Raw genomic sequence first — 12,483 nt, forward strand, 5'->3', positions numbered from 1 at the left:
TTAGAGGATTTGTATTGTGATACATATTTTGACACTATTATATATGTAGATCTTGGTTATTCAATGATTTATGTGGTTTAATGCTTCCAATTGATCATTTTATTCTATCCATATGTCTATGTATGCTAGAATAAATGTTCATGTGTTTGTCTCTATTTCTTATGTTATTGATACATGTCTGTGTGTATTAATGCTATAGATCTAGAGATTGTCAAGACATAGTGCTTAATGGAATATTTTTGTGATTTATTTGATGGTTTATACTCATTTCTTGATGGATTATACCTCTCCCTTAGTTTAATTTCATGTCATTAGCTTAATTGTAGTGTAATTGTAGTTTAGATGTTAAATGGGAGGACAATCCATGCTTGTTGTTTGATGTTCCATGCTTATGAAAGCAAGTAGCACATATCTCTAACCTTGTGATGTGAATGGTTGTGAGCTTAAAGAAAGGATTAATGGCTTAATTTAATATGTTGTGCTATCCACCATATTGCTTAGACAATATATGTTTAATTTGTCATCCATGCTTGTTGAAACAAACATACACACACTTTGTTGCAATAATGTTTTCCCCCTCATTAATCATTCATTAAGGGTGTAGAAAAACTATGCTTAGTGGTGATCTCTAAATCTCAAGATCTCTCTCTTATTTTCTCTCCATTACATTTAATTGCCTACTTTAGTTTAAATTGCATCTTAGTGTAATTCAACCACCAACCAATCTTTTAATCACTCGACCTACTAACCCTAATCTTGATTCCTTAACCTAGTACGACCCACCAATCCCTTGGGACGATCCCTACTTGCCCTAACTATATTTTTAGTGAAAGGTAGTAGTGGTAATTTGTAAATGTAAAACTTGGCTACATTCATCGTAGCTCTACACCATTATCTTTTGGTATCACAAACTGTGGATTTTGGGGTGCGACCCTCGGAACCACCAGATACAAAACATGGGTAACTACCAAGAACATGGGACACATGGTAGCCCAAGGACAAGCCAAGTGGAAGCTGTTGGAACTGCCACATTTCCCACTGCTGCATGAAAAGCTCTATAAATAGAGCACTTTGGCCTAAAATGCAAATCATGTTCAACATACACAACAATACATTATTTTTGCTTATCAATTTTATTTAATGTATTTTTCCATTCTAGTAATGTATTTCAATTATGTCTAATACAAGTCCAACACTTTTTTTTCCTACTTTCCAGCAAGTAGTTCATAGCACTTTTAATTTCAAGTCATGCACTTTCAATTTTATCTTTCTTTCCACTAGCACTAGAACAATCCTGAAGTCTTTTTTCAAGGCAAAAAGAACCATTGGAAGTGGTCATTCCAAGCTTCCTTTTAATCGCTTAATCCCGACAATTTTTCATTGGAATATTGTTTGGAACTCTTCTTTGGAACGACATTAGTTCCTGACATGCCTGTAACCCTTTCTATTCACTTGGAAAGGACACTGCCAAACAGATTCATCAACAAACATTGCCAAAAAATTATTTCAACTCTGCAAAAACAATCTAAAAGAGTAGATATAAGAAATTGTAGTTTTGTCCTATTAAATTTGGTTGAATGTTCATTTGGTATTTTAACAAAGTCATTTGAGCCATTTTCTCTCACTTAAGGGTAGTTTGAGCATTTAGAAAATATTCAACTGATTAACATTAACAGGTGGTGGTTAGAGAAATTTGGACAAATCTCAAGGAGTCTTGGTTTATTTTGAGAAATCTCAAGGGAGCTCAAGGGCTATTTTGACACTAATGTCAATACAGAGATATTTGGACAAAACTTTAGGAAAAGTTAGTGACTTTGGACAATATTTTTGGTTGAAATATACTATCTTTTCGGTCCAAAAAAAAAGTGTTGTTTTTGGGAAACCATGTTAGGTCAATTTGTGAAAGTTACCGTTCCCCAAAAATAATACATTTTATGAGAAAAAGATAGTATTTGGACAAGCCAAAAGGAGAGGTCAATGTATTTCACCCAAAAATATTATTAGTAAGAATCTACTTTGTTCGAAAAACATTTGAATTAATTTTCTTATAGAAACCACTTAAACATGATATTTATTTATTTATTTTCTCCACTTAAACATGATTGAACAATCAATAAGTTGGGTCTACCCCCTCCCCCGGGATGGTGGGGGAAGAAGATGTTGGACGTCAATATGGTTTGCCCGGCGGCTGGCGGTGGTGGTGGCGGTGGTAAATACACGATACTGCTTTTTGTTTATCATCAGTTGTCCGTTTATTTTCAGTTGATTGATATATTATATATATACCATACATGTGGTTGTTCTTGACAAATTCAAACTCTTTTCCTCCATTTTTTTCTACTTAACTTTTGTCCTTTCCACTGTCAATTCACTATTATTATTCTCTCACCAACAATAGAATATCTTGTTGATTTGATCCCAAATTGGCAAAAAAAAAAAAAAAAAAATCTTATCTTTCACGGTCGAGAGTGTTTGATTTTAACCCAAATTGGCGCATTCATTGATTGATTCATCATTTCATCTCTATAAATAATTTTAATTTTTTTGGGCGAAGTCTAAATATAAATTGGAGTCACCAATCAACACACACGAAACACACACACATATATACGTATATATATACATACATACATTCTTTTAGCTTAATTCACATGGAAATTTAGGCATTCAATGCTGGTGTTGTGATAACAATGAAGCCTTTGATGATGCTTTCGGTTGTAGGTGTTGTGTTATCTCTTTTGTGTGTATGTGCTTCGGGTAAGATGTGTACTCACTTACTACCGAAAACACATTTAAAAAATGCAACAATGAGGGCACAGTTGTTATTGCAATACCGTATGAACGCGACGAATACTCCGGTGGATGAGGAGAATTGGGCGATATTGTCCAAGAAACTACTTGATTCAGTTGGGTTTAAACTGCCTGTGACCCTCAAGGAGGTGTCTCTTCATGATGTGAGAATTAATGACCCTTCATCATATCATTGGCAGGCTCAGCAGACAAACTTGGAATACATGTTGGTGTTAGATGTTGATAGATTGGTTTGGAGCTTTAGGAAGACAGCCGGTTTGCCCACTCCTGGCGAGCCACATGGAGGTTGGGAAGATCCTAACACCGAGCTCCGGGGTCATTTTGTAGGTACCTTTCATATCATTCATTTCGTGTGCTCTGTTTGTTTCTTGTTTAATATAATTATGACACATTTTTGAGTGATTAATTGTATGATTTTGAGCCAATATACATTTTGGGTAGTGTAATCATAACATCTGTACTTAATTTTTACAATTAATTAAAATGCTTTTGAAATATTGTAGGACATTACCTGAGTGCAACAGCTTTAATGTGGGCGAGCACTCATAATAATGCTGTCAAAGAGAAAATGAATGCGGTAGTTTCTGCTCTCGCGGCTTGTCAGAATAAAATCGGTACAGGGTATCTTTCTGCTTTCCCAGATGAGCTTTTTGACCTATTGGAACATGTACAGCCTGTGTGGTCACCATACTACACTATTCACAAGGTATAAAATTACACCACAAAAAAATAAAATAAAATAAATAAAAAATTTGCAACACTGGCTGTTCAATTTAAATATGTTTTAACATTGTATTATAATAGTTAATCCATTTCTGCTATTTTTAACCTCCGGGGAAAAAAATTGTTAATCAATTTCTGTTACACAACTATTCTTATCTTACTCTGCACGCTCTTCACAGATATTGGCAGGTCTGTTGGACCAATACACATTAGCGGGTAATGATCAAGCTCTGAAAATGATGATTCGCATGGTGGAATACTTTTTTAAGCGTGTGCAAAATGTGATATCAAATTATAGTATAGAAAGACACTATCAAACACTAAATATAGAAGTTGGTGCCATGAGTGATGTCCTTTATGAGTTATACAGCATAACGGTGCGTAACCCTCATCCACATACAGCATTACAACACTATTACATTCGTAAAGTAATTAACCTCAGTTCCATAAATTGCAGGGTGGTATTGTAAATTGTTTGTAGCTATTAGTACCATAGTCTATTATTATATTTACAATTTTCACAAATATTTTTTGAACTTCTGTTCTAATAATAGCCGTTTATTTTTTACCTTGTGCAGCATGATCAAAAGCATTTATTGTTGGCTCATCTTTTTGACAAACCCTGTTTCCTAGGAATCCTGGCAGTAAAGGTAGGTTTTCTCATTTTCTTTTCTATATACTAGTAAGTTTTTTTTTTTTTTCGTAATTATATAGTAATAAGTTTCCTGTTGGTTTTGTGTTTTTTTTTTTCCTCCATTTCATACCAAAGAGTGTAGTTTTCATATTGAAGACATTGCTTGATGTCTACCTAAAAGATTGATAAAATAGATAATTGAATTGTCCTTTCATTGCAAAGAATCCATGGGATAGCTGTGTATGTGTAGTTTTCATATTGAAGAACAATGCTTTATGTTTTCTAAGAAAGCTGATCCATGTATTCCTTGTTAGGCCTCTAGGTTTTTGGTTTTGATTAGAAGTGAAAATAATGAAATAGAGTTAATCAGGAAAATATATATATATATATATGTATGTGAAAAAGAGTTGCTGTTATTTAATGTAATGATTCACCATGGGAATCCATTCTTCAACATGAATTGGTTCATAATTTACTTAAAAAGTCTAACCAATTCCTTGATCTTTTACTTCTATCCTTGATGCAGGAAGTTCTGATACCAATTGTAATCAGTGCTTTCTATGTCAACTGGAATCTGAGCTTTCAATGTCATTCATTATCTATAAATAGCAAAGCTTAGCATATATATTCATGATTTTTTACCTACTTTTTTTTTTTTTTTTTTTGTTGCGATTTAAATCAACCACATAATCCATATTATTCTTATTTCTCAAATAACATTGCTAAATTTCTGTCTTTTATTTGTAGGCTGATGATATAGGTGGTTTTCATGCTAACACACATCTTGCACATGTTATTGGAGCTCAAAGGCGGTATGAAGTTACTGGTGATCCACTTTACAGGGTAAATGGCTATAATTCATTTCAATAACAGTCCTCGGAGCATACTAACTCAACGAAGCATTTTTCTTCATTTCAGTTTTTTGTGTGGAGTGTTATTAAGTTTATTTATTTATTTTTTCCTGATATTGATAATTGGAACTTCTGGTTTACTACTTTGTCTTATCTGTTGAGGGCAAGCAACTACATAGGCAGCGACTTTTATTTATTTATTTATTTTTTTGGAGTTCATAGAAGTACATCGAAGAATGATGAGAACTCCTTTTACAAGTACCTAAAACTACTAAGATAAAAAAAACTGGAGGACATCTACTCATCCCTCAATGAAGTAATAGTTCTAACAATCATGGAGGTAAAATGACCTCTAAAGAAGTCAAGAGGGAGAGCCACATTGGTTTTCTAGGAATTCAGTCCTTATTCGGCTTTTCAATAGACAGATTTTTTTTTTTTTTTTTTTTTTTGTTTTTTTATATGTAATAGATGGAATTTTGTTATGAATCCTGTCTCCTTTAATTCAAATTTATGGTGATGAACCAAAATTAGTCCATTTGTTAACCAACGGATTAGCCTTGGCTTTATAGTGATCTGATCCAATAAATTTTATATTATATTATTTTAGCATAACATATATGTAGTGCTTAAAAGATATATAAATATTTCATTTTATTAAGAATTCAATATGAACAATTATCTTATTTGATTTGTCTTTAGTTGTATATACCCAATTGGGCAGTGAGCCTTGGTTCAATGGTAAGGTTGCACCATTGTGACATGGAGGTCACGAGCTCAAACCAAGTACACAGCTTCTCCATATAAGGAGGTAAGACTGCATACATTTGATCCTCCCCAAACCACACATTTGCGAGAGTCTCGTGCATTGGATTTACCCTTTTATCTAATTATCATAAAACCAATAACCCAAGGCTTCAGATTTAAACCTGTTGCACCATATATTTAAGTTGCTTTAAAAAATTACCTCACTTGGGCCCTTCAAAAGATACAAAAATTTTATTTGATTTGTCTTTAGTTGTATATACCCAATTGGGCAGTGAGCCTTGGTTCAATGGTAAGGTTGCACCATTGTGACATGGAGGTCACGAGCTCAAACCAAGTACACAGCTTCTCCATATAAGGAGGTAAGACTGCATACATTTGATCCTCCCCAAACCACACATTTGCGAGAGTCTCGTGCATTGGATTTACCCTTTTATCTAATTATCATAAAACCAATAACCCAAGGCTTCAGATTTAAACCTGTTGCACCATATATTTAAGTTGCTTTAAAAAATTACCTCACTTGGGCCCTTCAAAAGATACAAAAATTTCTGTTTTGACAGCATAAATTGTGGAGTAGAAGACTGTAGTCCTAAATATTTCTCTAATTGAGATGCATTCAAGAGGGAGAAACCATGGAAATTAATTTTAATTCTGCACCTTTTAAGTAGCACTACAGTTTTCTTGCTGAAGAATGGCTATTCTCGTTGTATATTTGGATCATTGTTTTTTGATTTTTTATGGCAGGACATGACAACATTTTTCATGGATATTCTCAACTCTTCTCACACCTATGCAACTGGAGGGACATCACGTGGCGAGTTCTGGTACCAACAGTTGGAAATTTAAATAGTGTTTAATAATAACAACTATCAGTGAAAAGCTTTATACTTATTTATTGTCTTGATTGCTGAATTTCCTGTGCGATTCTGGTTTGTTCTCATTTTCTCAACCCATGAGCAGGACTGACCCAAAGCGACTGGCAACTTCTCTGAGCACGGAAACTGAAGAATCATGTGCAACTTATAACATGCTAAAGGTATGCTGGTTATTATTATTATAACATATATGTCTTTCTCTTTGTTATTGTTTTATTTCTTTTTCTTTTCTGACACATGACTCAACTAAGCCTTCAGAAATGTATGGGGTTGAATTAGCAGGGATACTGGGGATTTTTTAGGACAGAGTGAGAGTGAGAGTGAGAGTGAGAGTGGTGTTGTTTGATATCTCAATTCAGCGCTTAATTTTGAACGGATTCAACGTTTATCCAATTAAGTACGTTTGATTACGCAATTTGAAAATCATTGAAAACGGTAAGCGCCGCTTAAAATGGGTTAAAATTTTACGTGATAGAGAAATTCAAAAAAATATCAAAAAGTATTTAGTTTTGAATTACCACTTAAAAACTTCAGGACTAAAAATTCAGCTCTTAAAATTTTCAGTCTTATCAAACAGCACCTGTGTTTTTCATTTAACAGGACATCACTTTTCAATTTAAAATTTCTGTTTTATCAAAAAGCTCTGAATAAAAAAGTTTTCAGTCAAAACAGGAAATCACTTTTCAATTTAAAATTTCTATTGTTTTAGTATAAAAGTGCTGTTTTTTACCAGCATCAAATAGCTTATGATTTTGTAGATCGCACGCAACCTGTTTAGATGGACCAAAGATATCAAATATGCAGATTATTACGAGCGAGCTCTGACCAATGGTGTGCTGGGCATCCAAAGGGGAAAGGATCCAGGAGCAATGATCTATACGCTGCCACTATGCCATGGATGTTCTAAGGGCAAAAGCTTGCATGGATGGGGAACAAAGTACGAGTCTTTTGTCTGCTGCCAGGGGACAGGTCTGGGCTTCAAACCTCATAAATATAAACCATTTTTTGTTCGAAACTAAATTTTTTTTTTCTTTTCAGTAATCGATCGACTTAAAAATCCCCAAACAATCTTTTTAACTGCCCCATAGATTCTTCAGATCTTCTGATTTGCATTCTTATTCCCTTATGTCTGGGAGAATTGGTTGTTCATTCGTGGTTTTGACTGTCAGGATTTAGTTAATATGTGGTTCGACATGTGTTTTTTTCTATAAGTAGTTTTGTAATTTCCTTCTGATTCTGATTAAATGATTTCGTTTCATACTGCTCAACCTTTATCCATTCTATTTTTCTTCCCTTTTTCTGTTTGATTAAATTATTTCATATAGCATAATACTGTTCTACCTTTTCCTTAACCTTTATTTACTTATTTATTTTTTATTTTTGTCAAGGACTCGAGTCATTCTCGAAGTTAGGAGATTCGATATACTTTGAAGAAGAGGGGAAAGCTCCGGGGCTTTACATCATCCAGTACATATCAAGCACAGTTGATTGGAAATCTGGGAAGATTTTGATAAATCAGGCTGTAAAACCTGTTGTTTCTTGGGATTCTCGTCTTCAAGTGACAATAACAATCTCCTTGAAGGAGGTAAATGTTAGCAACTAGAGAATTATATTGTTCTTAATTACAGTAGATTACTTTCAGAACAGCGTTCTTAGTTATTTTATTGTAAACTGAAGCAAGAAACTCAAAAATTGCTCAACATCAGAACAAGGAACTGCCTCCTTTATTCCTTATACACCATCCATCTTCTAATAAATTGTTGTGGAAGTATCAGTCTAACTAGCATTCCATCTGAAAATAGGAAAAAATACCTCTAGGAATCTTGGGAGATCTTTGTGTTTATAGCACATAAGTTTTACTTGGTTTTATAATTTTCCAAAGTAAAGGAATGCTATATCTCATTTCACTAACTCTTTGTAGGTTACATTTTCCCTATCTTTCGATCATCTTAGATTGAAAAAAAATCCTAAAGACAATCTTTTCTAACTAATCCACCTTTAAAGATATGAGCAGATGGTGTCTCTTTTTGTTAGTGAGATTTCTCTCTCCCCCTCTCTCCCTCTCATGCATGTGCTCATTTTATATTTACCAAAAATAGATGAAAACTGCCTGTGTAATATTATATAGGGGTAACCCCAAGGGGTTGGCCTAGTGGAAAAGGCTTGGGCCCTGGAGCCTCATTAAGCTTCAGGTCTCAAGTTCGATTCCCCTTAGGTGCGAGCAATTTCTTGGAGCCACGACCGCTGACATAGTCCGAGTTTTACCCAATTTGTGTGGGGAGGTCGCCTTGCACGAGTCCCTTGGATTAGTTGGGGCAAAGCCCGGACACCCCGGTTTTCGGGAAAAAAAAATTTGTATAGTGGCTATAATTTCTTTGATTAAGTAAAGGTATGCAGGTTACAAGAACAACATCGAAAAGATTTGGATTATTTTTGGAGAAAGAAATGGGAATTCCATGTTTGAGGTAGTTTACCTTAAAAAATATAAATAATATGTGTACTAATTAGCATAATTTAGTTTTAACTCAAATTCTTGATGCGGTTATCCTAAGCCAAAAGAAGCCGGAAAAAGGAAGAAAAAATTAATATTTAAACATTTCTTAGCAATCTACTTGGATGCCAATGAGGAGAGATATAAAGTAGATATTGAAATATTTTGGTAGGTAAATAAAATATATTTTGGTTGGCAGATATTGGAACCTTAAATTCTTTCTAACCCAAGTGATCATAAAGTTCAAGTTTCTTCTCCATGTTTCCTGCAACCAAACTGAGCATTATGTATAGACCTATTAAATTTCTTTTCCTGTGATTAATTTATGGATGCAGAAAGGGGCAAGCCAATCATCTACTATAAATTTGCGAATTCCAAATTGGGCACCGGCAAATGGTGTTAAGGCAACTTTAAATGGCCAGGGTTTGCCTCAACCAACTCCAGGTTCGAACTTCCGTCTTCCTCTCTTCTAATCCGTTACTGTATTTTTCTTGGGTTCCATTATACCTTTTGTTTTTTGAAGCTGAATGTACAAGTTCATAATTCTCTCCATCCTGATGATGCAGGTAAATTTCTATCAGTCACTAGACAATGGAATTCTGGTGACAAAATCACTCTTGAACTGCCCCTCAGACTTAGAACCGAGGCCATTAAAGGTATTTTCTTGGGATGCTCCCTTAACAAGTTTATACATTATGATGTTCAATGTATATCGAAAGCTAAGTAAGCTAATTTGTGTTAGGATGAAACTAACAAAAGGTTACCTGATGCTTCAGATGAAAGGTCTAAATTTGCCAGCATTCAGGCAATTCTTTATGGCCCCTACCTTCTAGCTGGTATGACAAGAAAAGACTGGAAAATTAAAACAGGAAAATCTAAGTTCCTCTCGGACTGGATTACTCCAATTCCGGCAGCATATCATTCTAATTTAATTTCCCTTTCCCATGGTTCTGGGAAGTCAGCGCTTTTATTAACAAACTTAGTCCAACATATAAGCATGGAGTCCTTTCCTTCGCCCGGCACTGACAAATCTTTACGGACCACTTTTAGACTCGTCTTAAAGGACTCAGCTACTGGTTCCCTGAAATGTTTTGCACCAAAAGATGCTATTGGGAAATTGGTCATGCTAGAACCAATTAATTTTCCAGGCATGGTTGTGGCGCACCAAGGAACTAATAGAAACCTTATAGTTGCAGCTCCAGACAATAATAATTCTGTTTTCCACTTGGTTGCCGGATTGAATGGGAAGCCCGGAACAGTTTCATTAGAGTCTGGTAGCCAGAAGGGTTGCTTTGTGTATTATGGGGTTACTGGGGGGAAATATAGCGCTGTTAGAACCATCAAGCTCCAATGCCAATCTGCTGGGGCACCACCAGATGCTGGATTTAAGGAGGCAGTCAGCTTTGTGCTGAATAACGGAACAAGTTCGTATCATCCTATCAGTTTTGTGGCAAAAGGGACCAATAGGAATTTCCTTTTGACTCCATTTTACAACTTCATAGATGAATCTTATACACCATACTTCAACATCACAGTTTAAAAAACTTCAACAATGGTTGAAGCGATAGTCTGATAAGAATTTTCTGTTGCTCTGCTTCTGTAAGGTGTCAAGTGGCAATTTCGCTTTATAATGCCTATTCAATTGCTTATGTACATTGGCCAAGTTGTACAGCTTATCAGCTTAAAGGTTGGTTTTAAAGCTTGTCTCTCGATATAATTTTGTTTATCTTATTCTACTGGTTGCTAATTAACTACCACCAGCCTTGTGTTCAATTGTTCCAAATAGGTTTCCTATATGAAATTATAGTCCACGAGGTTTGTCAATATTTCACAGACTCCCTCTACATTTCATAATCCCACGTACTTCCCTTCTAGTGTGTTATTTCATTGTTTTGCCCATAAAATGTTTGCTGTCATTTCAGGTATTAGAAGGACAGAATTGACTTTCTGGTTAAGGGAGGTACGTGGGATTATTAAACTTAGAGGGGGTCTATGTGGAATATTGATAAACTTTAGGGGGAGGTAGGTAGAATTTACCTTGTTATATTATACGTGTGTGTATATTTTGTGTACATAACCACCATCTTCATATAGGAAATTAAAATTTCAAATGGTAAGGGACATTAGGCTAAAACTTTTGATGAAATCACAAAGTGCTTGACAGAGGAAGGACAAGTCACTATAACTCTTATGCTAGTGTTAGACACACAATGCATGTATCAAAAACACCAATGGTTATATTTTTCATGTACTCTCTTCTAATGTTATGTTTAGTGTGTAGGAATGGAATGCCTATTCTAATAATTTCTATGTTTGTTGTGCATTTAAAGTGGAAATGGTAATTTCCTTGGAATGAAAATCCATTCCACAACTAAATTTATGGAAATTCTTAAGTAATTGATTTTTTTTTTTTTTTTTAAATCAACACCCCAAAGAACCTTCATGTTTCAAATTCAAAAACCACCACTACCTTCTACCACAACCACTTCTGCTTTTCACCACCACCACCATCGACTTTCACCACTACCACCGCTGTCTACCACCTCCACCACTATATTCTTTCACTACCGCTCACTGCTTTTCGCTACCACCGCCATCGCCACCACCGTCATCACCTTTTACCACCGCCACCACCTTCCACCATCGCCACTGCTATTGCCTTTCACCACAGCCGCCACCTTCCACTACCACCTTCACCCCTACTACCTTCCACCACCGCCACCACCTTTCACCACCACCATCGCCTTCCACCACCACCATCGCCTTCACCACCATTACCACCACCACCGCCACCACCTTCCACTTTTCCACCACCACCACCACCGTCACCACCTTCCACCACCATCGTCGCCGCCACTGCCACCACCTTCCATCACCGCCGCAGCAACGTCACTGACTTCCACCACCACCACCACATTTCACCACCGCCACCTCCATTGCCTTCTATCACCGCCACCGTCACTTCCATTGGCTTCTACTACCATCACCTCAATTGGTTTTCACTACCGTCACTTACACCACTATCTCCTTCCATTACCACCACCACCACACTACAACCACCGCTTTCTACTAACACGACTGCCGCCTTACACCACCACCACCGCTGCAGCCTTCCAACACCACCACATACACCACTTCCGCTTTCCAACACCACCACATACACCACTACCGCTTTTCACCTCCACCGCCACTGTCACCATTTATTTTAAAAAAATTATAGAAAAATGTTATTTTGTTAATTTAATTTATTTATTACTAAGAGGGATATTTAGAAGAACTCAATTAGAAATTTATTCCATTCTAAAATTTAAATTGGTCTAACCAAACACTAGA

General features: G+C 35.7%; 1 protein-coding gene across 2 annotated transcripts; it reads left to right on the forward strand.

Moving 5' to 3' along the window:
• The first annotated feature begins 2,070 nt into the window (after positions 1-2,070).
• LOC132311345 (uncharacterized) lies at positions 2,071-11,056 on the forward strand. Of its 2 annotated transcripts, XM_059809230.1 has the most exons (13): positions 2,071-2,209; positions 2,991-3,138; positions 3,315-3,517; positions 3,714-3,911; positions 4,113-4,184; positions 4,916-5,011; positions 6,529-6,608; positions 6,745-6,820; positions 7,418-7,628; positions 8,048-8,244; positions 9,486-9,594; positions 9,717-9,806; positions 9,927-11,055. In XM_059809230.1, the coding sequence occupies exons 1-13, from the start codon at positions 2,099-2,101 to the stop codon at positions 10,688-10,690; spliced, it is 2,355 nt and encodes a 784-aa protein (XP_059665213.1). In that variant the 5' UTR covers positions 2,071-2,098; the 3' UTR covers positions 10,691-11,055. The 2 variants fall into 2 exon arrangements, with proteins under 2 accessions (XP_059665213.1, XP_059665214.1); XM_059809231.1 differs by lacking the exon at positions 3,714-3,911 and having other exon boundaries at positions 9,927-11,056.
• The last annotated feature ends 1,427 nt before the right edge of the window (positions 11,057-12,483 follow it).

This window comes from Cornus florida, unplaced genomic scaffold (genome assembly GCF_030987335.1).
Source record: "Cornus florida cultivar Cherokee Brave unplaced genomic scaffold, ASM3098733v1 CherokeeBrave_3.0.0_Hap2_Chr06, whole genome shotgun sequence".
NCBI classification, from domain to species: Eukaryota; Viridiplantae; Streptophyta; class Magnoliopsida; order Cornales; family Cornaceae; genus Cornus; species Cornus florida.